The 27,451-nt window shown below is 37.6% G+C and overlaps 1 protein-coding gene and 2 long non-coding RNA genes across 3 annotated transcripts; all 3 read left to right on the forward strand.

The window, feature by feature from the left end:
• Window positions 1–959: 959 nt before the first annotated feature.
• Window positions 960–4,026, forward strand: LOC131013654 (uncharacterized). The gene is made up of 3 exons (XR_009097768.1): window positions 960–1,274; window positions 3,213–3,274; window positions 3,785–4,026. It is a non-coding gene; the product is annotated as an uncharacterized LOC131013654 (long non-coding RNA).
• Window positions 4,027–10,076: 6,050 nt separating this feature from the next.
• Window positions 10,077–13,434, forward strand: LOC131013655 (uncharacterized). The gene is made up of 3 exons (XR_009097769.1): window positions 10,077–10,625; window positions 12,569–12,630; window positions 13,141–13,434. It is a non-coding gene; the product is annotated as an uncharacterized LOC131013655 (long non-coding RNA).
• Window positions 13,435–17,264: 3,830 nt separating this feature from the next.
• Window positions 17,265–23,639, forward strand: LOC131007970 (uncharacterized). Its single transcript, XM_057934877.1, has 3 exons — window positions 17,265–17,283; window positions 21,955–22,232; window positions 22,470–23,639. The coding sequence occupies exons 1-3, from the start codon at window positions 17,265–17,267 to the stop codon at window positions 22,812–22,814; spliced, it is 642 nt and encodes a 213-aa protein (XP_057790860.1). The 3' UTR covers window positions 22,815–23,639.
• Window positions 23,640–27,451: the final 3,812 nt, after the last annotated feature.

The following is a 27,451-nucleotide window of genomic DNA, read 5'->3' on the forward strand; positions in this document are numbered from 1 at the left end:
TCTGAGTGAGGAAGGAGCGATTCTGCGTGTAGCATGCTGTAACACCCCGTACTTTTCCTTATGTTGTGAGGTAGTGTCTTAACACTATTGAGAGTACTGAGATGTCGAGATGCGAGACTACTTTTTTTTTTTTATGACCAGATAAGACAGATTGTCTTTTTAATAGAGATATGAGTGGACAAACCAATGATAGAGTTAGAGTGAAGAGATTTAAGAAATGAGTTGAGTTAGAGATACTGATTGAATTGAGTTGAGATTTTATTTTATTTCCGACTACCGGGAATAGAATTACCGGATACCGAGTTATCAGAGATTTACTGTCCTATTAAGAAAATAGGAATAATGAGTTTGACATAGAGTCGAGGAAGAAAGAGTGAGAACCTTGATGAAAAGAGTCGGTCAGAGAGACGTCTAGTTTGTTTGTGTTTGCCGACTGCTTTGACGTGATATTATGTGAACTTACGTGACTAATTGATTATGTGATTTTTGTTACGTATGTCTTTATGAGCAAATTATTATATATTTTTTTTGAGGACTTTAGCGCTTGGAATTTTGATTAAGTTTTCAAAGCAAGTGCGGTTTATTTTTACCGAGAAATCGAATGATGTCGTTTTATGGAAATTTTTCCAAGCATAATATTTTTTTTAAATTATTTTTCCTACGAAGAGGAATATTATAATTGAGTGAGTGCACTAATAATAGTGCTATAATTATTATTTTGGTCACATGAATAATTATACTATGGTATTTTATTAATGAGTGACATTTCCATAGTTATTGTGATTTTTATTTAATCACCCTTCTCACACTTTATTTTAATTTCACTACCATATGTATATTGCCTTAAATGACTAAGTATAGAGTTTGAGAGAGTAGAGATTGAGAGTATATTATGGAGAGTGTAGAGATTAGAGAGAGAGAGATCATCCATTAATTGCAAATATTCTCCAAGATTTGGAAATCTCCTTTAAAGATCACAAGATCAAATTCAATCTTGCAAAGCCAAACCTCTCTCTCCCTCACTACAATTTTCGGCCATCATCTCTCTCCCTCACACACATTTTCTCCCAACACACACTCATCTTCTCCATTTATCAATTCCACCATTTTCCTCCATTGATGGAAACCTTCGAAGCTTCCTAAAATATTACCAAACACTTCAAATCACTCTAATATCCTCCATAAACCTATTCTATCCACTTATAATCAAGAAAATCCTTGAAGAAGAAGCTCCAAAGTAGAGTGAGAAAGTGAGAATTTTGGTGAGAACTTGGGTAAGTGGCCATGTTTTTTTTAAATTCTTGCTTGAAGGATGTTGTGTGAGTGTATTCTTGAAAGATGAAGCAAGAAAATCACCCCTCCCTATTTTCCATAATTTTCGAAAAAAAGGGTCTCCATCCCTTCAAAAAATTTTCTTTTTCTTTTCTTGATTTGGGGTGAAAAATGAGAGTTATGTGATGTGTATTGATGTTTGATATATGTTGTGAAATATGTGTCTTGAAATGTGAAACTTCGATGGGAGTTAGTTTACCCAAAAATGAGAACTTTTGAGTCAATGGGTTAAATGATGAATTGATGATGTAGATGAGTTCATGAGATGTATATGATGATGATTGATGGAGTAATTTGGGTATATGATGTTGATGGATGATTTTGATGTGAGTTAGTTTAATAAAATTAGGGATATGTGTAATCATGCGCTAATTTGTGAATTGATGGTTTTGATGTGGGATTAATTGGTTAAAAATGAAAGATCTATAAGTTGATTAAAGATTTGTGTGTGTTTGTAAAAAAATTTCAAAGAGTTAGTTTAGTAAAAATTAGGACTTTCTAGTCTATGTGTTATTTAAGTGGTTTTGCTTGAGATGTATGTTTTTAAGCATGATAGTAGTGTTTTTGTATATTTGATTAAGTCTATTGTAGGCTAAATAAAATTTTGGCTTATTTTAGTTTGTATGAAATTTTGAGTTTTTATATGATGTGAGTTTGATGCTTTATAAAATAAGGTTTAATTGCTCTATGATCATTATGAGAACTTTATCCTTGTTTGTTGAGAGTTTTATGTTGATACATGGATTTTCTATAAAATCTAGTTTATATGATAAAAAGAGAGTAAATATGTGAATAATGAGTTATATGATGTAAATGATCATATTTGAGTATTTGAGAAATTTCGAGCATGATATTAAAAAGGAATTTGTTAGATACGTTCGTTGAAATGTTTTCTATAAGATTTGAGTTGATGATGAAAGACAAGAGTCGAGATTGTATATTACGAGTATTTTGATGTATTTGAATGTTTTTAAGTGCTTTAAGTGCTTAAAATGAGTTTTGATGAGTTTGCATGGTTTAAATGTTGAGTTGAGCATGTTTGTTTGTGTGTATGTTTCGGAGTCGTTTTTCACGACGCGCTGACTCACTGTTTTCGAGGGGTTCTTGATACCCAAACACCCTGAACATTTTATGGTAAGTATATGTGAGAGTCTTGAGAATACCGGGAAAATTTCAAGTCATTTGGACTTCGTTTGCTATTTTTATAAAATGTAAAACTAAAACTGCTACGTTCTGCCGAATTGTTCGGTGAGTAGCCAATAGAGTCATCGTTTCCAGTAGCTTTCCTTAGCATTCTGGAACCCAAATTTTTATGGTTGAGATCTGAGTGTCTTAGCTAAGTTACCACTTCAGATCGTTTTGACAACGTTTACTATTTTTAAAAAATCAAACGTTTCGATTGCTAAAAACTGCCGAATATGGTAGACTGTAGTAAAACAGTCATATCTCCTAAAATACTTGGAGTTTTTGATCCTACGTTTTTTTAAATGAAACTAGACTCAAATAGGTTTCTTTTGGTATAAGTTACGACCCCAGAAGAGTTCTGTATAGAGTCTGGTGAGGTTTTAAAGTTGAGTCAGTGCAGAGTATAGCTTGTTTTCGACTTGTATATGTGTGTTTTTAATATGCTTAAGTGTTTATACTTGTTTATGTGCTTGTTTGCTATGAGTTTGAGTCGAGTTGAGAGTTAAGTCGAAAATTGGACGTGTGAATCCTTAGAAGCCGAGTATACCTAGGGATTGAGTTATAACGGGTAAATAGACGTTGAGTGAGAAGTTAAAGTAAAGAAGAGATTGGATTTGGAAATTGAGTTCTGACTAAGGTTTGTTTTATCACATGAACCTTCGATGACGATGACGATGTGATGATGACATATGAAGGCCCGAGCGAGACGAAGAAGTAAGTTGCCTGATTTCTTTCCAGAATAAGCGAAGGACTTCAGGTGGGCAATATTTTGAGTATACATATATCATACGAGCTTTCGAAACTGTTTTGATGATGTTATGAATTTATCAAATGATTTGAGATAAATGATATTTGAGAACTGTTTGACTTGCCGATTTTTGTTGATAATGACTTGTGTGTTACCCTCTACTGAGACGAATTCGGTCCTGCCACAAGCGGGATTTTGTGCACAGAGGTGACTGTGAGCCGTCTTCGGGTCGGCCGGTCACGGTACTTGAGAGGGAGGCCTACTTCTCAGTACCTTTGATAATAACGAGTTGTAGATGTGGTGCATACATGTTGAGATCTTTGACTGCAGTCGTTTCTTTATGATATCATGATTATTAAAATTGCTTACACAGGTTAATTTACGCTAAATTTATTCCTGTGTATTGCTGAGATGGGGCAAGTTTCAAACCTATAGCTCTAAGAGCACATTTCTTGTTTTTCGGCGTTTGCTCACTGAGTATTATGTACTCATGCCCTACATGTATTTCTAAATGTGCAGGCTAAGCGAGGAGCGAGATTGGTCTGGTGCTAGTGGGGGAAACGTTTCAATCGATGTAATTATGTTTTCGTATTGCCTTCATGTTAATAGAGTCTTGAGGATTGAGATACTTTGTTTTCTTTTGAAATCAAGCAATTTACTCACGGTTATGTGTCTTCATACATGTAATCGATTCGCCTTTTGCTGCGATACTCTGCATTTTATGATTCCTTATGAAAAATGAGCTATACCCGTTTTGTTTTTGTTCGTGAAATTCCTGATAATTAAAAAGTTATAACGACGTTGACGATTTTACCCTTGGGTTCATTTATGATGATTTTCCTTAGCATGCTTTGATGCAAGCTTCCGCTTGATGTTCGACCTATTCTTCTTATCTTTTATTCTTTTAAAAATAGTCGTATCGATACTCGTACCCCACTATCACTAGTGTCGGGAATCGGGCTGCGACAGGGTGGTATCAGAGCAGGTCATCTGCTCTGAGTCTATTGCTTGACTGAGTTGAACCTTTGATTGCTTCTACTCTTTAAAATTGAGTACTAGTCTAATTTGAATTCTTAGGCTAGTTTGAGAGTTAGTTCGAAACGAAACCCCAGCACCCCATCTCCTCCGGCTTAACGAGGTAAGAGGTTGATGTTGTTTCTTGTTGCTTTCCTGTTGAGAGTTGAGTTTGGTTTACTAACGAGTTATGTATTGTTTTGATGGCGGAAACGTTTGAGGTGATGGATTCTGATATGAGCTAGTTGTTGTGCCCCACTTCCCGAGGAGCCGTTTCCGATTGCACCTCCACCCCTAGTCGATCCGATTCCAGTTTCATCTGAGCCTCAGATTGAGCGAGTGCCCTATGATCCTTATCCGAGGGTCATTCCCTTACCGGAGCCGGGAACGTTGGAGTTTCAGTTATTTATGCATCCGATTCTCTACCCACCGTCCCGAGATGCCCAGGAGGGAGGATCTCGGCCAGCCCAGCTCTACAGCGACGAGGAGGACCCCGATGAGGAGACTCTGGAGATGACGGTCGGCTATGGACGGACCCAGCCACTGCAGCGTCATACTACTACCGATGGAGTCGAGACATGGGTACCTATCCCCGAGGTGCCGATTTATGGTCCGATGGTGGACACCGATGTCGAGGATGAGCCGAGCGACGATAGCATCTACCGACTGATCGACGAGTACGAGAGTCAGGAGTCGGAGCCGAGCGAGGAGATGGAGCCGAGTGAGGATATGGAGGTTGACGATGCGACGAGCAGGATTTCAGGAGACGACGACTAGCGATCACGTGTATTTAGTAGACGCGTACATATGTATAGATGCATAGTTGTTATATATATATATACATATATATAGGTAGAGAAGCATAGCATAGTGTGTATGTGTAGATAGTATATATCTATAGGTACTTAGTACCTATGATGCTTGTATAGTTAAAGCATCATTTTAGTGTTAGGACCTTTGTACATAGGATCCTACTTTTGTAAAAGACCTCGAGAGAGAGGCAGTTTTCCTTATATATATATATACAGAGATGTAGATGATTAGTGAGTTTCACTATCTTTATCAGAGCTTTGAGAATGATGATGATGTTGATGCTTGATGATAAATGAGAAATAGAGATTGATGAGAACTACGAACGATGATAGACGAAAAATAGAGTAGACGAGAATTTTGAGAATTTTGAGATCGCACATGAGATATAGAAGTGAAGTGAGAAAAAGAGAATTTGTATTTCGTACTGACGAACGGCTAGTTTCGGGGCCGATAGTTATACATATATTTTTTCCTTTATAGTATACCTCCGAGAAGAAGAGGGAACTGAAAGAACATAAACCGAGAAGAAGATGAAGAAGAGGAGCAGAGAAACCAACCGTTGAGACGATACGGAGAGAGTTAGAGATTTCATCGCAAATTATAGACACGACCCTAATAGGATGAACGTATTATGGAGACCTTATGGGATGCATAGATACTATTGACCAATTGTACTTTGAAATAGAGGTACTTCCACCGGGACCGCGTTTTTCATCACTAGAGTAGTCATGAGAGTAGACTTATTAAGTCCCTATTCCGCTTGGTCGTATTTGAATTTTTCTGCATCCATTTGAACTCCTATAGGAGATGAACTATTTGCTATTGAGAAATTTTTTTCCAGATCCACTGTGTTTGAGCCTGAGCCGTTTGTATTGGAAATCCTTACCCCTTGCTTTAACAGTGGACAATTTATTCATTTTCCATCATTTTCCACTTAATGGGTTGCTTCTATTTCCAGTATTGATTCACTTCCATCATACCATATCTCAGTTTTTATTCTAGTTTCTGTTCTAGCTTTTAATCTTCCTTTGATTGTAACTTCTTCATTATCCTTGAGATAGCACTGGCTGTTATGGAATCGTTCCATTACTTGAGCTCGTCTTGTACAAAGATCAAACATTTTTAGTCATCACATCCTATTCCCTACCACATCTGACAAGAGTTAGGAATGTCTAGGTAACTAGGATGGCATAACAAGAAGAGTGATTGGGAGAACCACGATTTATGAGAGCAGTCGTAGGATATAATTATTACGGGACGAGCACAACTTTTCGACCATGAATTTTCTTTTATTAGCCAGTTATGCAGAAAGCTAACCATTTCGAGGATGAGAAGAAGTGATGCTAAGCCAGAGTAGGCAATAGCAGATTCAAGGAGATCGAGATGACATGTTAGAGCAGATAATGTATTCCACGATAGCAGACTGAGATGACGACTAGTATAGATGTAGCATCGTCGTATATTAGGGGATGTTTTATTTTCGTTATGCCCCGCAATTAGTAAGAGTTCTCGAAAGAGAAAATTTTCTTATATATCTATATGACGATGACCAGAGAGTCTCTATGCTTGAGTAGAACTTTGATCTGATGTTGTGATGATAGACATGAACCATGTCTTTGACATTGAGTTATGAAAATTGAGAAAATAGTATGATGTTGAGTAAGAGTCTTATGATTTGTGAGTTATGAGAATTAGTTCTAAGGTTGATATATGTTCCCTTAGACTACCGCCGAGAAAGAAAAACCGAATGAAGAAAGAAATAGAGTTGTTAATATGAGATAAGGCAATAAAACCGTAGCTGAATACGAACGTCAGTTTCGCGACTTGGTTCGGTATGCCACATATCGAGTAGAGGAACGAGAAGATGTCAGAATTGTTTCGATCGGGATTAAGACAAGAGATTCGAGTTGATTTAACGAATTAGAGTGCGTTTATGTGTACTGAAGCATTAAATAGAGCGCTAGATATGGAACTAACAATGCAGCCAGAGAAAGCGATTCAAGCTTTAGCACCCCAATCGAATTAGAGCACTCAAACGTGAAATCCACCTTTTTCTGGACGAGGGCAAGAAGGAGAGAGAAAATGGGACGTTCGAAGCCAAGGTCCCAAGAAGTCGTGGCAGAGTAAAAATGCACCACCTTATTATCAAAATATAGATAAACGGCCTTACGTTGGCCCAACTGCCCCGCAACAGTTTCTTAAGGATCAAGAGGAATACCATCCTGCCAGAAGTGCAATATATTACATCTGAGAGAATGCAAGATGAGATAGAATAGCTGTTACACCTGCATAAGGGTTGGACATTTTTTTCGAATCAATGCCCAAATCGTCAACAAGGAGGAAGCGGAGGAAGATCGAGTCATTTTCATCCGCAATCAAGGCGATGGAGGGAAATCTACCGCTACCGCCACCACAGCGACAATAGCCAGCCTATCGACCACGTCAGTCAAGAAGGCAACCACCAGCCCGGCAGGCGAATCAACCGCATCACCAGAGACTGTTCGCGCTTGAGCAGAAAGCACCGGACAAGAATCGAGGAAATTTGACAGGTATAGGCGAGATGAAAGGTGCGCCCATAGTATTTTTGTTCGATACTGAACGTGGAGCCTGCTCCACAACCTCTAAAGACTAACCACACCCATAGGCAGAACTACTACGGTTTCATCCATGTGACCTAACTTAGAATTTAAGTTAGAATCGATTAAGCTCGAGGCTAGAAACCTGAGATTGATGCCTATGTGGCACTTGGATATAATTTTGGGAATTGACTGGTTAGAGGAGAACCATGCGAAGATACAATGCAAGGAGAGACGGATATCTTTTCAGCCACCTGGCCAAGAACCTACTTCCTTCATTGGTATTGAGGGAAAATGGAAGAAGACGCAGATCATCTCAGCACTGCAAGCAAGAAAGCTTTTGTAGAGAAAAGATACAACCGCGTACGTTGTATATCTGAACCAGAGAGAGAGATCCAAGACAAACGTTGATGACATGCCCGTCGTGCGAGAGTACAAAGATGTTTTTCCTGAAACTTTACCAGGATTACCACCAGATCGACAGCTTGAGTTTACGATCGATTTAGAGCCTGGCGCCGCACCGACGTCGAAAGCGCCGTACAGAATGGCCTTCACAGAGTTGCAAGAGTTAAAGCTGCAACTCCAAGAACTTCTAGACATGGATTTCACTCGACCTAGTGTTTTCCCGTGGGGAGCACCAGTTCTTTTTGTTAAGAAGAAGGATGGAAGCTTGAGGTTGTGTATCGACTATCGAGAGTTGAACAAAGTGACGTTAAAGAATAAGTATCCGTTACATCGAATCGATGATCTGTTCGATCAACTATAAGGAGCGAGCACTTTTTCGAAGATTGACTTGAGAACGGGATACCATCAGCTGAAGATACGATCGAAAGATATTCCGAAGATGACATTTCATACGAGATCAAGACACTATGAGTTTATAGTAATGCCATTTTGTTTGAAAGGAGACTGTGTGTGCCTGATAAAGAAGAGCTGAAGAATGAAATTATGAGTGAAGCTCATGACACCCCTTATACCGCACATCCAGGAAGTACGAAGATGTACCAAGACTCGAAAATAAAGTTTTGGTGGGAAGGAATGAAGCAAGAGATGGCATCTTTCGTAGAAAGATGTTTGACGTGTTAACACGTGAAGGCGCCACTTTGGCAACCTTATACAAATTACACCTATTAGAGACTTCCACAATAGAAGTGGGACCACATAGCCATGAATTATAGCATTGATTGGCAAAAACGAGAGAAGGAAACCCAACAATTGAGTAATCGTTGATAGATTCTTTTGACGTTAGAGACAATGTTTCTTTAAGTTCTCCCTATCTTGGGGAGTGTATCATTTTTATTAAAGGAAAGTTCAAACCGAGATATATAGGACCTTATGATGTACTAGAGAAAGTAGGCCCTGTAGCCTATAAACTAGCGATGCCTCCGAGCTTCGCGAACGTCTATAACGTTTTTCCATGTGTCTTAACTAAGCAGGTACGTGTTTGTCTCGAAACACGTCATCCATCAAGAAGAAGTATCCCTGGAATCAGATTTGAGCTATGAAGAGAGACCTGATGCTATTCTGGACCGGAAGATCCAACAATTGAGGAACAAGTCGATTCATTTGGCGAAAATCCAATGGAGACATCACGGTCAAGAAGAATCAACATGAGGACTTGAAAAGAAGATGAAAGAGAAGTACCCAGAACTTTTTCCCGAAGGTGAATAACTCAAATTTCGGGACGAAATTTTTTTTAAGGGGGGTAGGATGTAACACCCCGTACTTTTCCTTATGTTGTGAGGTAGTGTCTTAACACTATTGAGAGTACTGAGATGTCGAGATGCGAGACTACTTTTTTTTTTATGACCAGATAAGACAGATTGTCTTTTTAATAGAGATATGAGTGGACAAACCAATGATAGAGTTAGAGTGAAGAGATTTAAGAAATGAGTTGAGTTAGAGATACTGATTGAATTGAGTTGAGATTTTATTTTATTTCCGACTACCGGGAATAGAATTACCGGATACCGAGTTATCAGAGATTTACTGTCCTATTAAGAAAATAGGAATAATGAGTTTGACATAGAGTCGAGGAAGAAAGAGTGAGAACCTTGATGAAAAGAGTCGGTCAGAGAGACGTCTAGTTTGTTTGTGTTTGCCGACTGCTTTGACGTGATATTATGTGAACTTACGTGACTAATTGATTATGTGATTTTTGTTACGTATGTCTTTATGAGCAAATTATTATATTTTTTTTTTGAGGACTTTAGCGCTTGGAATTTTGATTAAGTTTTCAAAGCAAGTGCGGTTTATTTTTACCGAGAAATCGAATGATGTCGTTTTATGAAAATTTTTCCAAGCATAATATTTTTTTTAAATTATTTTTCCTACGAAGAGGAATATTATAATTGAGTGAGTGCACTAATAATAGTGCTATAATTATTATTTTGGTCACATGAATAATTATACTATGGTATTTTATTAATGAGTGACATTTCCATAGTTATTGTGATTTTTATTTAATCACCCTTCTCACACTTTATTTTAATTTCACTACCATATGTTATATGCCTTAAATGACTAAGTATAGAGTTTGAGAGAGTAGAGATTGAGAGTATATTATGGAGAGTGTAGAGATTAGAGAGAGATTAGAGAGAGAGAGATCATCCATTAATTGCAAATATTCTCCAAGATTTGGAAATCTCCTTTAAAGATCACAAGATCAAATTCAATCTTGCAAAGCCAAACCTCTCTCTCCCTCACTACAATTTTCGGCCATCATCTCTCTCCCTCACACACATTTTCTCCCAACACACACTCATCTTCTCCATTTATCAATTCCACCATTTTCCTCCATTGATGGAAACCTTCGAAGCTTCCTAAAATATTACCAAACACTTCAAATCACTCTAATATCCTCCATAAACCTATTCTATCCACTTATAATCAAGAAAATCCTTGAAGAAGAAGCTCCAAAGTAGAGTGAGAAAGTGAGAATTTTGGTGAGAACTTGGGTAAGTGGCCATGTTTTTTTTAAATTCTTGCTTGAAGGATGTTGTGTGAGTGTATTCTTGAAAGATGAAGCAAGAAAATCACCCCTCCCTATTTTCCATAATTTTCGAAAAAAAGGGTCTCCATCCCTTCAAAAAATTTTCTTTTTCTTTTCTTGATTTGGGGTGAAAAATGAGAGTTATGTGATGTGTATTGATGTTTGATATATGTTGTGAAATATGTGTCTTGAAATGTGAAACTTCGATGGGAGTTAGTTTACCCAAAAATGAGAACTTTTGAGTCAATGAGTTAAATGATGAATTGATGATGTAGATGAGTTCATGAGATGTATATGATGATGATTGATGGAGTAATTTGGGTATATGATGTCGATGGATGATTTTGATGTGAGTTAGTTTAATAAAATTAGGGATATGTGTAATCATGCGCTAATTTGTGAATTGATGGTTTTGATGTGGGATTAATTGGTTAAAAATGAAAGATCTATAAGTTGATTAAAGATTTGTGTGTGTTTGTAAAAAAATTTCAAAGAGTTAGTTTAGTAAAAATTAGGACTTTCTAGTCTATGTGTTATTTAAGTGGTTTTGCTTGAGATGTATGTTTTTAAGCATGATAGTAGTGTTTTTGTATATTTGATTAAGTCTATTGTAGGCTAAATAAAATTTTGGCTTATTTTAGTTTGTATGAAATTTTGAGTTTTTATATGATGTGAGTTTGATGCTTTATAAAATAAGGTTTAATTGCTCTATGATCATTATGAGAACTTTATCCTTGTTTGTTGAGAGTTTTATGTTGATACATGGATTTTCTATAAAATCTAGTTTATATGATAAAAAGAGAGTAAATATGTGAATAATGAGTTATATGATGTAAATGATCATATTTGAGTATTTGAGAAATTTCGAGCATGATATTAAAAAGGAATTTGTTAGATACGTTCGTTGAAATGTTTTCTATGAAATTTGAGTTGATGATGAAAGACAAGAGTCGAGATTGTATATTACGAGTATTTTGATGTATTTGAATGTTTTTAAGTTCTTTAAGTGCTTAAAATGAGTTTTGATGAGTTTGCATGGTTTAAATGTTGAGTTGAGCATGTTTGTTTGTGTTTATGTTTCGGAGTCGTTTTTCACGACGCGCTGACTCACTGTTTTCGAGGGGTTCTTGATACCCAAACACCCTGAAAATTTTATGGTAAGTATATTTGAGAGTCTTGAGAATACCGGTAAAATTTCAAGTCATTTGGACTTCGTTTGATATTTTTATAAAATGTAAAACTAAAACTGCTACGTTCTGCCGAATTGTTCGGTGAGTAGCCAATAAAGTCATCGTTTCCAGTAGCTTTCCTTAGCATTCTGGAACCCAAATTTTTATGGTTGAGACCTGAGTGTCTTAGCTAAGTTAACACAAAATTTCAGATCGTTTTGACAACGTTTACTATTTTTAAAAAATCAAACTTTTCGATTGCTAAAAACTGCCGAATATGGTAGACTGTAGTAAAACAGTCATATATCCTAAAATACTTGGAGTTTTTGATCCTACTTTTTTTTAAATGAAACTAGACTCAAATAGGTTTCTTTTGGTATAAGTTACGACCCCAGAAGAGTTCGGTATAGAGTCTGGTGAGGTTTTAAAGTTGAGTCAGTGCAGAGTAAAGCTTGTTTTCGACTTGTCTATGTGTGTTTTTAATATGCTTAAGTGTTTATACTTGTTTATGTGCTTGTTTGCTATGAGTTTGAGTCGAGTTGAGAGTTAAGTCGAAAATTGGACGTGTGAATCCTTAGAAGCCGAGTATACCTAGGGATTGAGTTATAACGGGTAAATAGACGTTGAGTGAGAAGTTAAAGTAAAGAAGAGATTGGATTTGGAAATTGAGTTCTGACTAAGGTTTGTTTTATCACATGAACCTTCGATGACGATGACGATGTGATGATGACATATGAAGGCCCGAGCGAGACGAAGAAGTAAGTTGCCTGATTTCTTTCCAGAATAAGCGAAGGACTTCAGGTGGGCAATATTTTGAGTATACATATATCATACGAGCTTTCGAAACTGTTTTGATGATGTTATGAATTTATCAAATGATTTGAGATAAATGATATTTGAGAACTGTTTGACTTGCCGATTTTTGTTGATAATGACTTGTGTGTTACCCTCTACTGAGACGAATTCGGTCCTGCCACAAGCGGGATTTTGTGCACAGAGGTGACTGTGAGCCGTCTTCGGGTCGGCCGGTCACGGTACTTGAGAGGGAGGCCTACTTCTCAGTACCTTTGATAATAACGAGTTGTAGATGTGGTGCATACATGTTGAGATCTTTGACTGCAGTCGTTTCTTTATGATATCATGATTATTAAAACTGCTTACACAGGTTAATTTACGCTAAATTTATTCCTGTGTATTGCTGAGATGGGGCAAGTTTCAAACCTATAGCTCTAAGAGCACATTTCTTGTTTTTCGGCGTTTGCTCACTGAGTATTATGTACTCATGCCCTGCATGTATTTCTAAATGTGCAGGCTAAGCGAGGAGCGAGATTGGTCTGGTGCTAGTGGGGGAAACGTTTCAATCGATGTAATTATGTTTTCGTATTGCCTTCATGTTAATAGAGTCTTGAGGATTGAGATACTTTGTTTTCTTTTGAAATCAAGCAATTTACTCACGGTTATGTGTCTTCATACATGTAATCGATTCGCCTTTTGCTGCGATACTCTGCATTTTATGATTCCTTATGAAAAATGAGCTATACCCGTTTTGTTTTTGTTCGTGAAATTCCTGATAATTAAAAAGTTATAACGACGTTGACGATTTTACCCTTGGGTTCATTTATGATGATTTTCCTTAGCATGCTTTGATGCAAGCTTCCGCTTGATGTTCGACCTATTCTTCTTATCTTTTATTCTTTTAAAAATAGTCGTATCGATACTCGTACCCCACTATCACTAGTGTCGGGAATCGGGCTGCGACACATGCGTTGTTGACTGCTTCGGCCCAAAACTTCAAAGGGGAGTTTTGACTCGGCTAGCATCGTCCTGGCTGCTTCCTTTAGAGACCGGTTTCTTCTTTCTGCAACTCCATTCTGCTGTGGAGTTCTTGCTGCAGAAGTTTGATGACTGATTCCTTGTTCATCACAATACTCACGAATGACAGTATTGAGGAACTCAGTCCCACGATCTGATCTGATGCTGATGATGTTGACTGATTGGGCGTATTTTATACGCATATTTTGAGTGTTTTTTGGTGGATTTCAATGCCTAGTTCCTTCTTATTATTATCTTTTGGAGTTAATTGTGGAACTAATGAATTCTTTTAATGATTTTAATGGGTTTTGGAGAAAATGCTCAGTTTTGGAAGAGTTTGGAAGTAAAGATTTCGTGAAGACAAAAGTTGTGCACATATGCTGAGCAGCGTGCCCATACCATCTGAACATCTGAATTGGCTTATATTTGCTTAAGTGGCGAGAAAATATTAATGGGCTGGAGTTATTTTGCTTTTGACGTTGACTTTTGTTGGTTTGTTTTTTTTTGGGCTTTATTTGTCCAAAGCCTTTGCGCCAACTTGAGTTGTTAGTGTTAGAGTAGGTTTTATTTAATTAATGGCCATGACTTTTGCGCCACTTTTTAGTTTCCTTAGTTAGATTAGTTTAGATTAGGTTTTTTATTTTCCTTAGTTTATATATACATATTAGACGCCACTTTTGAAAAAAAACAATCAGACGCCAATTTGGAGGCAGAGTGAGACGAAAACTTTGGTTTTAATTCAAGTTTCTTTTCTTCATTATTCTTTTCGCTATTTATTTATTTATTTTCTTGATTTATTTTATTTATGAGTTCTAGTTAATTTCTTTTATTCTGGCATCGATTAGGGAAGCACTAGCAAGATTATTCTGTGAGATCTAATTTGTTCTTATACTTTATTTTATGCTTGTATCTGTGATTCTCCGTGTTTATCGTTATTAATTATTTTAATCCATTAGGTAGTGCGCAATATTTAGTGGGTTGAACCGGCCATCCGTAATTGTGGTTTAGGTTTGATTAGTGGTAAATTGACACATCAGGGTCAAGGGAAAAGCAGTCTTAATTCAATAATCCTGCGTCAGAGTTTATTGGTTTTGAATCGGGTTTCTCTAGATATTAATGCTGTCGGCTCATTAAACCTATAGAGCGTCTCTTACGGTTGTCAGTCGATTAGGGTAGTAATTAGTGAAGCGTCTTCCTGGTTACCGAATAATTAAGGAGAAATAAGATCACGTCAGAAGCGTCTTCGGTGGTTATAACTGGTTTGCTTGCATAAATTAAAGTTATATATGCATCAATGATCGGAATGATTAAGCTAGGGTGGACTTAATTGATTGCTGGAATTTTTTATTAATTGTTGGAATTTTCTATTTATTTAATATTAGAACCATTGCAATTCTTATAGGTTTTATTTATTTATTTCTATTTTAGTATTTCATATTTTCCCCATAAATTTCATTTTTGTTGAGTTTCTTTGCAGGTTGAATTTTAGGAGAATTCTAGCCGATCCCTTGGGAGACGATCTTGCTTACTGCTGTCTGCGCAGTGTGGGCATACCGGCTGACTGCCGGATATTTTTGGTGTAAAACGACACACCATTGACTTCCTTTTCAACGCTCAGTCTTCTCAGCAGCTTTGGCAGTTCCTCCAGTGTCTCCTTCTTTTTGAAGAGAAAGATAACCCAAGTATATCGTGAATAATCATCCACAACTACCAAGGTGTACCTCCTACCGTTGTAGCTTCTTGGAGTGATCGGGCCAAACAGATCCATGTGAATTAGATGCAGAATCCTTCCAGAGGAGTGTCCTGTCTTTGACTTGAATGACGTCCGCGTCTGCTTTCCTCTGAGGCATGCTTCACATTCTTACTTCTTCTGGAATACAATAGAAGGAAGACCTTGTACCAGTTGATGTTTAGCAAGTTTGTTGATCGTCTTGAAGTTGAGATGGTTGAGTCTCTTGTGCCATAGCCAATTGAGCTCCGAGCTGTTCTTGCTGATGAGGCACGTTTCTGGTGGGCTGTCTTCCCAAGAAACGACGTAGAGACTCCCTTGTCTGAATCCCTTCAGAACCACCTTCTTCTGATTGTTTCTAACATTGAATTCATCCTTTTTGATTTTCACTGTGAAACCACTGTCACAAAATTGACTCACAGACAACAGATTATGTTTAATACCAGAAACAAAGCTAACATTACTGATACTGGCGTTACCCATGTTGAGCACACCGTAGCCTTTTGTTTCTCCAATCGAGTTGTCTCCGAATGCAACTTTAGATCCAGCTTTCTCAACATACTGGGATAGATATTCTTTGTAGCCCGTCATATGCTTCGAACAGCCACTGTCCAGATACCACGTTCTGATTGAAGCTTTGGCCTCTTCCTTCTTTTTATGTTTCCTGACATTGACCTGCAAGGAAGAGTTGCTTCAGGCACCCAATCAAGCTTTGGGTCCTTCAATGTTAGTTCGAGTTCCCTTTGGAACCCAAATCTGCTTCATAATTGGTCTGGCTGATCTTTTGCGCATTTTTAGATGTCTGATCGATGTCGTTGGCGCTTCAGGTGGCATATGAGCATTCTTCTGTTGAGAAATCCTTTTGAAGGCCTCACTCTTGTAGCAGTTCTGTCTGATGAGTGGTTGAGGTCTTCTTTGCTCGGCGAAGTATCTTCCTTGAGATACTTTAGTCTTTGCAGACTTATGGAGATTTGTCTGACGTCCAGTGGCTTGTCGTCGAGGAAGTGGCATGGCTCGACTGGACTCAGCATTGCTTGATCTCCATGGATGTTGTTCCTTCTGAAACTGAACTGAGGATGTCAGTTTCTGACTGATGTGGCCTTTCTTCCCCCTGGATTGATGAGGAAGATTCTTCTTGGCTCCTGATGTTCCTTCCCGGATCTTTGACTGAAATCTGCTTTCCAGCCTTTTCAATAAGATGATCTGGTTGGGAGCCTCCTTAGCTCGTCTGTAGCTACACTTTCTGATTCGTTGGCCATCAGGGCTCGGCTCTCATTATCTGAGCTGGAACTGTCGAAGTCGGATGATTCTGATGTGTCGTTGGAAGAATCAGCATCATCAACAACCATCGCTTTCTTCTTCGAAGATCTGCGATCTTTCTTCGCTTTCAGTTCCCTGCGCTCAGCTGGAGTCAAATCAGGGCATTCATGTCGAAAGTGCCCTTTCTTTCTACATCCAAAACATTCTAATTCTTTGATGTCGTAAGCGGCTGACTTCCTTTCTCCGCTTCGATCTGTGGAATGTCTGGAGTCCCCTTCTCTTTCTTTTCCCTTGAAGTGCTGCTTGTGGAACCTTTTGTACTTCCGGAACTTGGACTCCATCTTGTTGAATCTGTCAGTCAACAAGGCATATTGACTGAAGAAGTCCTCAGGGTTGAGTTCCGTTGGCTCCTTGATCTGCTTCTTGCCTTCTCTGGTCGAGGCCTTCAGTGCAACTCCTCTTGAGGTTGATGGACCATCTTCGTCTGATCCTCCAGCCTTCTTGTTACCAAGATTTCTCATAAGGTCGAACTCATTTGCCATGAGATCGGAGAAAAGCTTGTTTGTCGGGAGCTGACTGAATCCTGGCTTATGCTGATGAGCGACTGAGTAGATCTGCCATTCTCCACCTGGCAATGCTCGAAGAATCTTCAGGTTGATTTCTCGTTGAGTGTATTTGTCTTTGGAAATGAATTGAACTTCATTCAATATAAGATTGAATCTTTGTTCCATTTCCTCGACGAATTCATTCTTGAGCATGAGGAAGGAGTCGAATTTCTGGCAAGCTATGGATAGCTTATTCTCCTTGATTTCCTCAGAACCTACGCACATTCTTTCCAGAATGTCCCACATCTCCTTTGCTGTTCTGCACTTGATGATCTTCATGACATGCTTGTCGGGAACGGTGCCGGAGATGATGCTTTTGGCGAGGTTGTCTAACTCATCTTGCTTCCTTTCTTCTGTGGTGAAGTCTGCCTTTGACTTGGGCTGGTCCTCATCGTAAGGTTCCTGACGGATGTCATTAGGAACCCTTTTTACAGTTTCGGTGATGATGATCGGACCGCTGGTGATGACTTCCCACATTCTGCAATGTTGGGCGGTGAGGAAGCTTTCAAGCCGAAACTTCCATATGTCGTATTTTTCAATACTAAACATAGGTAGAGAAGATAATCTGCTGTGGTTAGTCTCCATCAAAAAATAGAGAACAGATAACAGCAGATAGAGCAAATAGCAAGCACAAAAATAAGAAAGAGTAAAACTTCTTCGAGACCTTTAAGAAATGATCTAGTTCAAGTAGGAACTAGTCAGAGACAGATAGTTCTTGCGAACAACCTGCTATGATACCAATTGTTAGGTCCGGGGGGTCTCGAATAGGTGTATGGGGGGGGAATACACCTATAGGCTATTTTTGACTATCTACCGACCTCAATCAGAGGGATCTCAGTCAGAGAAAGAAAAGAAACTTTGCATGCAAACCAGACACCTGTTTAATCGAAATTAGTTTTGACCAACAGGGTTGACGACTGATACTGAAAGCTCTTCAGTAAAGAGTTATCAGTTAAGTCACTAGAACTTAACTGATCCACGTAAGGGCTTCAGTCGTGTTTGCAAAGATGAAGATGATATCTCTCTTCCTTACTATCAGAGGATAGTGAGTCAGATTGATATCATACGCAGCGGAAATTAAACTTAGTTTCGAATAGCCTCAGTGGAGCAGATAGTTGGATTAGGGTTTCTCTTTGCTGTTAGTCAGTGTTCAGTTTTATCAATTGAAATAGCACAGTTATGAATGTAAAACTGAAAGCTGTAAATAACACAATGACTTTTACGTGGTTCGGAAAAACTCTTTCCTACATCCACGGCTGGTTGATCAGACCAACAATCCACTCCGCAAGTGCTTGCCTGGTGCACTGCAAACCGTAAACTGAAGATAAACTCTCTTCAGCACCTACACACCTCGCGTAGGGTTTCCCCACCTACACACCTCGCGTAGGATTTCAGCACCTACACAACTCGCGTAGATTTCCCTGCTAAGCACACCTCGTGCTCAGACTTCCCTTTCAGAGTTCAGAGTACCTTCCTGAACTCCGAGTCACTCAAACACTCTTATGGGGGAGAGGTTTAAACGAGTGCCAACTATACTTACAAAGAACAAGTTCTTTGAAGCAAGTTTGACCTTTGGCTTCTGGGTACACAGATATATGCCTAGGGTCTAAGAGAATGTATGTAATCAGCAGTGACTGATTTTGGCTTTGGAATTCTCTTCTTCGATTCAAGCTTTGAGCGGTTAAGCTTTAGGCTGAGTAGCTATTTCGGCAGAGCTTCAGCTTATGTCGTTGAATCGGTGAAGATTGAAGTGATCCTCGAGCGCTATTTGTAGGAGAACTCTTGAATAGATCCGTTGGCGTAAATCATCCTCAAGATTTCTTCCGTTGGAGAGCAATTCGAATTTGGGCTGAGGCTTCAATCTTCGAGGATCCTTGTCTGTGTGGAAACGGCTCTCTTTGAAGGACAGGAGATGTGACATCTCTGAAAAGTAGCTACCAGATAGGAATGACCTCTGCAGAGATAAGATATTGAGGTATCTCTGCATTTAATGCGGCTGTACTTTGAGCGTACGTGGCTTCCTCTGAACGTTGGAAGATCAGTCCTAGGAGGAATGTTCAACTGATACTTGACTTTAGTATCAGTCTATGGCGCGCATTAAATAATCAGTCTTCAGCTGATTCTTCAACTGACACTTCAGTTGGTAACTCCAGTCTTTGTTCGCTAATATTTTCACCACGCCGCAAGTATACGGGTAGTTGTAATATATGGAAGCAAGGTCGTATCCCACAAGGATTAGTAGTTCAATCTAGTGATTATCCTAATTCATTTTACTCGACTATTTAGACTAAACGATTGAGTGATTGGTTTGATTATCTAACTAAATACTTAACAAGTGCAAAGACAAATAAAAATCAAATAAGCAAAGTGGATAAATAAGATGATTAAGGCGATTTAGGGACTAGGCATCGATGATTAAGCAAAGGACTTCAATTATAACTCAATACTAATCTTGACGAACCTAATTATCTAGAGTGATCTCCCAACTAGTTCTAGCCCCCTCCCGGACGACTAAAACGGTAGATTACGGGTCATAGTTGCCGTCCCCGGTCAACTTCTAACCTATAACTCCCAAAAGCACACAAAGATCGACATACTCTCACCCAACTCTCAACCTCCCGGTTATCGAATTGATATGTTTCAAACACCTTATCTATTGCAATTATCCTCTCCCGATTCAAAGTGCAAATTAGAAATGCATAGAATGTGGCCAACAATCCATACAAGAATAAAACAAGGGTTTGAAAAGATAATGCACAAATGAACAAACAAGATTTATATTGAGCATAAATAATCAATCCATTACAATAATCATCTAGCCTAATCCCCAAATCAAAGAGAAATTTAGCCTAACATGTTCAAACACAATAAATCAAAGTTAAAGGTGTACATAATGAAAGAGAGAGTAAGAAATAACAAATCCTATTTATGAGCTTCTTCTTCCTTCTCTTCTCTTCAATGGTCTTCAATGGTAGATGGGTGTGTTAAAGGAGGCTAGGGTTTAGTGTGTGGAGTGTTGGGGAAGATGAGTGATGGAGAAGAAGAATAATGAGAGAAAAAGGGGGAAAATGGGGTTTAAGGGCTGAAAAACGCGACTCCGCTCTTTTCCCGCGGTCATGGCCCGCGCCCGTGGTGCTCAAACGTGGGCAAAACTCAGGGAACCCGCGGTCCCGCCCCGCGGCCGCGGGTGGTGACCGTGGGGGGGACCCGCGGTCCCAGACCGCGGTCGCGGGTGGTGACCGCGGTACACCCCTGGACTTGAGCACTTAGCCCGCGGTCCCACCCCGCGGCCGCGGGTGGTGACCGCGGGCGATACCTTCCGCACGACGCGTGACCGCGGCCGCGGCCTCTGTGCGCGGCTGACTTTGTCGGCCCCGTTCTCCCTCGTCCGAGCTCCGATTCGGGCGCCGTTCACGCTCATGGATTCCTCTCGAGACGTACTTCAATCCTATGCTCTCACAATTCTCCAATCAACTCTTGATTTGCCCTGAAAATACTCAAAAACTATACCAAGCAATCAAAACTTCATAAATACTCAAAATTGGGATACAAACACATATATGCAATCAATTCATGGGGAAAAATGACAACAATTCGTGTGATATTGAGGTATGAAATCCATGTTTGTCAGTCTTCATTCTTCAGTCTTCAGTCTTCAGTCTTCGACACCGCAACTAAACTAGAAACGAACTCTAACACTTGAGTTCAAAACGATTCTAGTCTATTACATTTAAGTCCTATGAATTTTGGTATCATCAAAACAAGGGTTAGGATATTCCACAAGATTCCCAACAATTATTATACATAATATTAAATATATATGTATAAGTATGTCGTGTGCCTAAGAAAATATGTACATATATTTCTGCCTCCCAATTTACCTATTTATACTTGTTAATAGATGTGTAGGTTTGATTAGTCAGCATGTCATAGGTTTAATATTAGACTTATAGGATAGATTACTACATTTCCTAAAAATTCTACACGTAGCATTTTGTATGAATCATGCATTGTAATCTATAACATTTATCTCATGCATGCATATATATATATTGTACGTATAAAAATAACTCCTTAATTCTTAAGACTTCAAGTTTTATTTATTTATTTATCTGAGGAGATATATAGATACAATTGTTTAATTCTTAAGAAATTCAAGTTGCTATATTCCGATTACCAATAATTACTAACATTTACATATACAATTCTATTTATGAAAATAGATTTTGTAGTAAAGCTTAATTTTAATATCAAAATTATTATTATCTTAATTAGGGGCACGACAAATTCAATAAATAAAATATTTTTCAAACACTTTAATTTTTTTTAAATAATTTCAAATAAAAATTATAAGGAAAATAAATGGTTTTGGGATGTGATAGAAGCATTAACTGAATTATCAGTTTGTCGACTTGTTCTTCATACTGAAGTTATTCACTGAAACAAGATCAGTATCAGTCTACACCTTCTTTCAACGGATCTTGCTTCTCACTGATCATATCACTGTACTAACTTTAGTCAACGAAATAAATTTTATTTTTAAAAGGGTTAAGGTGCAGATAGGCCCCTCAAGTATAAGCCCCTATAGCGTATTGCTCCTCTTACTCACTGTGTGTGCAAATTAGCCCCTAAACATAAAAAAATCGCACACTTAAGCCCTTCTGACCTAACGTCGTCAGTCAACGTTAGTCAATTTTTTTATTATTATTTTAATTCGAGAAACACACACAAACACGCAGTCGTTTGAAGATGAGGAAACAGAGAGGAAGGGGAAGGCGGTGGTGGTCAGTGACAGCATCGCTGGGTTGTCATGCACGCACGCGCTGATCATCGCCAGCTGGGGAGTAGTGGTGTTGGAGAAAACAAGCTCCCCGGCGACGGGTTGCGCCAACGGTGCCGGGCTCGGGTTCGACCCGTTGGCGCAGAAAGTCATCAAGTCATGGCTCGATGAGCCTCATGCGCTTGACCTCACCACGCTGCCGCTCACCATTGATCAAGTAAGTAAACTAGCTTTTCGATCATTTTGACTATCGAATTACTGATTTTAATGTTAATTGATAAGATCTGCCACTTTTTCACATTGATACTTGATTTTGCTTCAAATCAGAGCTTTAATTAGGGTTGGGATCAGTAGAATGAAATTTTTTCAGTTCCTTATGTTCAGAACAATATGTGGAAATAATCACAATTCATTTTGGGATAAATGAGCTTCTGGTAATTTTGTGACACTATAGAATGAAGCAACTGATGGGGATAAGAAAATCAATTGGATGCTAATAAGGGATGAGAGCTTCAATTTTAGGGCAGCACTCTGGTCTGATCTGTACAGCCTTCTATACAAGGCATTGCCTCCAAAGACAGTCCGCTGGGGGCAAACATTTCTTTCCTTTTGCGTTTCCGACGACGGAAACCGTGTGAGAATGAAGGCTAAAGCTTCTCAATTTGGAGAAATAGTTGAGGTTGCAGGTGATCTTCTTGTGGCAGCTGATGGTTGTCTCTCTTCAATACGGCAGAGTTTCTTCCCTGAATGTAAATTGAGGTTTGTGAATTGGTTGTTGATGAATTACCTGAAAACTTGAGAAGTTTTTCCTTGGACTAAATCACAGATTCAGTTAGATATTCAGGTTATTGTGCATGGAGAGGGGTCCTTGATTTTTCGGAAAATGAGGATTCTAACACCGTTCTTGCGCTAAAAAAGGCTTTCCCTGATCTTGGGAAATGCTTATATTTCGACTTAGGATCAGGAACTCACTCTGTGTTTTATGAGTTGTTGAACAAACGGTATACTCTCTCTGGATTGTTGTTGATGATGATGGTGTTGGTGATTCTCATTTTCTTGTTTGTGGATGGAGTGTCTGCAGATTGAAGAAGGTATGGAATGCTTGGCGACTGTTGGAATGAAAGGTGGGTAGGAAACTAGCGTAAATATTAGAGGTGGGTCAATTTTCGAATTAAAAAAAAATTGACTAACGGTGATTGACGGCGTTAGGTCAGAGGGGCTTAAGTGTGCGACTTTTTGAAGTTTAGGGGCTAATTTGCACACACAGTGAGTAAGAGGAGCAATACGCTATAGGGGCTTATACTTGAGGGACATATCTGCACCTTAACACTTTTTAAAAATAGCCTACGGGTGTATCCTCCCCAATATACCACTTCAGTGACTATTCGGGACCCAACAACATATTATGGTTGCAGTGTAATGATAATGAAGCTCTCCATCGTTAATTTCTTGTGCCCAATTAGCATTTTAATATGTAGTAAGCATTTCACAATAAACATATAGTAACGGGGCTGCATTTTTTAGGTATAACAAATTATACCGTCGACATAATACATTATATCACCAACATAACTGATTATACCGTCGGCATAACCGAACTGTACTTGAAGTAGGGCAACCCAAAAAGGAAAACAAGACATTTGAAGTAGGATGGAGGGCGTACATGTTAACTTTGAATTAATTAACTTAATAATTAATTATTATTTTAACAAAAAAGTTATAAATCATAATTGGATCATTAAACCATACTTCCTTCGCCCACAAATAATAGTCCTAAGGGGACGACACGAATTTAATAAAAATAGTTGTGTGTATTGTGAGTGGAGATATGGTCTTACTTAAAAAGTAGTACTCCCTCCGTCCCAAACGAAATGTCCTATTTCTTTTCGGCACGGAGATTAAGAAATGTGTATAAAGTAGATAAAGTGGGTTGGTAGAAATTATTTAAATATTAAGTATAGAGAGAGAGTGTATTGCCAAAAAAGGAAACAGGACATTTCGTTTGGGACAGCCCAAAAAGGAAAACAGGACATTTCGTTTGGGATAGAGGGAGTATTAATAATTATAATTAATTGTATTGTGAGTGTAGAAAGAGGTTCACCAAGTGATAAAAAAAATTTTAAAAATGGAAGGAGACTAATTTTTGTCAACGTTTTAAAATTACAAAAATTGATTATTTTTTGTAGACGGATGAATTGGTTAATTAACTTAAAATTATAGTTAAACATAACAAATTAAAATTGAAAAAAAAAATGATTAAAAACTATTAAAAAAAAATTGAAAGTGATACGCAGTGTGACACTAAAATGGGATAGGGGGGACGAGGATATCATATATGCTCCACCTTTTACATGAATTATAAATGGTGAGCAAGACTGGACCTAATTTTTTTTTTTTTTTGATAAATTACATAAGTAAATAATTTTTTTTAAAGATAGCATAACAAACGATTCGAACCCAGGACCTCCGGATGATATATGGTAACTGGTAAGGATTAACCAACCTTACTCTTCACACATAGTCTCATGGATCCATCGTTTAAAAGCTATAATGAAAAAGGGTAAGGTGCAATGCATCCTAAATGTTTTTTTATTTTTAGATCCAAATATACGAGATCTATTTGAGGCTTTGAAGTTGGAAGTAGCTAAGCAGTCTCCCGTGGAAATTTCCACCGTAAAAAAGTCACGAATTTCCTGTACCTACACATTACCACTTGCTCATGCTCGTCAGTGATCACAACCTCGTTACCCTAACCATCATTCCCTTGAATGTTCCATTGCCCACTTGTCCTTAATTAATGTTTGTTTCAATAATATAGTACACTCAGAGCATCCGTAGCAGGGCTTGCCAGATGGGCTCGAGCTGCGCTCTAGCAAGCCCCCCTCCCCAATGGCGCACCGGGGAGCTTGAGAGGGGGTGCGAACATTTACGCCGGGCTCGTTGGATTTGTGTGGGATGCGTGCCCTTTAAAAAAAATATTTTAAAAAAATCATTTAAATTTAACGATTTTAATTTTCAATTTTAACTAGAGAAGCCTATACTTTTCGACATGAGATTCAATACAAAATCAAATTAATGTAGTTTCTCTTTTTATAATGCACTCCATATTGTAGAGAAGCCTATATTTTTTAATGTGAGAATCAAAGTGTATGTTTCAAAATAGTTTTAATTTTTAATTTATTTTTAAAAATAAAACCACTTTCTCATATAAACATTGTGGGCTCTATCACTTTTATCTTTTAATCACTCTTCTTCTTAATAGCAGTGCTTAAAAATATAGAGTCATATTAAATGAGACGAAGAGAATATTTATTTTATTATTTTAATTATTCACAGAAAATATATTCATTTGGGAAGCAGAAATCAATCATGTGATTAGTCCACAAAGGTTTTGCAAGAACAATTCCTTTAGTAGGGTCAGCTCTGACATTTAAGGTTCTACACGTAAACAAAAATGAAAAAAAAAAGTTTTTTTGAAAAATGAAACTTCGAGATTTTTGTTATCAGACATAACACAGTGATCATCTTTTATTATTGCATGACTATATAATTTTAATCTATAAAATGTCATAAACAACAAAATAATGATCAAATAATTATTAAAACAATTTAGAGCTTTTAGCATTTTGAGAAGCAAAATCATTAATAATATTTTTGATTCAAGTGTTTGCAATACCTCATGTTCAATGCATAATATAGTTATGCTAGTTAAAAGCATCTTACATGCAATACAAACATTAAAAAAAGCAATATAAACTTTAACAAGCTAAAAAATCATCACTAATTGACTTTATATCTAATGGTAATAACAGGTTAGTAGCACTCGCAACTAAAAAAATAAATTTTTAAAATCAATAAAAGATATTATATTTTCTAATAAATTTAAAATTACTAAATAATAAATTACAATTAATGTAACTATTTCTGAAATTTGGGGGCCTGAGCCTTTGCCCTTCCAATAATGAAGAAGGGCCGATCCTGCTTAGCAACACAAAATAGTCAAGAGTTGGCGGGCCTTTTTCACCGCTATAACCAATAGAGAGCGCTTTCTACTATTGGTAGATTGACTAATTGGGAAGCTCTCTTCTCTTGAGCACGAGATTTCTCTTACGCCGCGGAGACAGAGTATGTCTCTTCTTTTGGATCGAGGGTGATTGATACCACTGGAGACTAAAGATCTATTTATTAGATCTTTCTAAAGTTTAACCTTCAATATCACTTCTTCTTCTTCTTCTTAATGGACTCATTATTCAATCAAATTAATCAATTTAAAATAATAAAAATATACTTTGTTTCATGCACCCACACAACCCATTTAATAATATCTAGCTATCAATATTACTCTTGTTTGCAATATTGTCAATAACGGATTTACTACTCGACCAAATTAATCAATTTAAAAACTTTCATAAAAAAGTTGGATCCTTATTTCACTCACAACACATTTGACCAATTTATTGAAACTCGTGTCATTACAAAATATACCCACTATAAAAGAAAACTATAAAAACTTATTTTGAGTTTGAAAAAACAAAATTGTCTTTACTTAAATTGTAAACTTTGCTCGACATGCTCGACCAATGCAACTTGAGCATGTCGAGCATTAGTTGTACACTAATGCTTGGCATGCTCGCTCACGACGATTCGAGTATGTCGTGCATTAGTGTATTTATGGTGAATATATATTAATGCTTGACATTGTCGACCTCGGCGAGTCAAGCATTAATGCTAAATATGTTAATGCTCGACATGCTCGATCATTGTGAGTTTAGTAATTGAGCATTCTTAGAAAAAGCACTAATATTTGATACATTCGACCATTGCGAGTTGAGCAGTCGAGCATCAGCGTAAAATGTATTAATGTTCGACGTCATGGTAAAAAAATTTCTAGATGATTACAATTTATATATTTTATAAATGATGAATTTTTATATATCATTTTGCGGCAAAAATTTTGCCCCTATATTTTTTTATGAATAGATGGAGTATATGTTATTATGAAATAGATATCCCCATATGCAACTTATTATCAAAACTACGTATAAAAATTTCCCACATACCCTATTCATATTATATTCGTTTTATGGGATTCTTTTCTTTCTTAATTCAAAATCAGTTTCGGGTCATGAGATTTTTTAAACAATAACCATCCATTAATTAATCTATCTGATACCAATTTGGATATCATAAAGGACCACTTTTGTCTATATAACCATTCATCAATGGAATGTTTGCTTTCCATCTCAAATCGGTAGCTGTGAGTGAAAGTAGGAATAAATGCACCTTCCTTTAAATAAATATTGTTTCCATGCAGTAGAAATCCACAAACAGATTCACAAATACCATAAAATAGTATATTGGAATTGGAGGATAACAGCGATGAAGGCAATAAATTCGAAAGTTCGTTGATAAGGCTGGGATAATTAAAATACCAAC

Source organism: Salvia miltiorrhiza, chromosome 2, assembly GCF_028751815.1.
Source record: "Salvia miltiorrhiza cultivar Shanhuang (shh) chromosome 2, IMPLAD_Smil_shh, whole genome shotgun sequence".
In the NCBI taxonomy this organism is placed as follows: Eukaryota; Viridiplantae; Streptophyta; class Magnoliopsida; order Lamiales; family Lamiaceae; genus Salvia; species Salvia miltiorrhiza.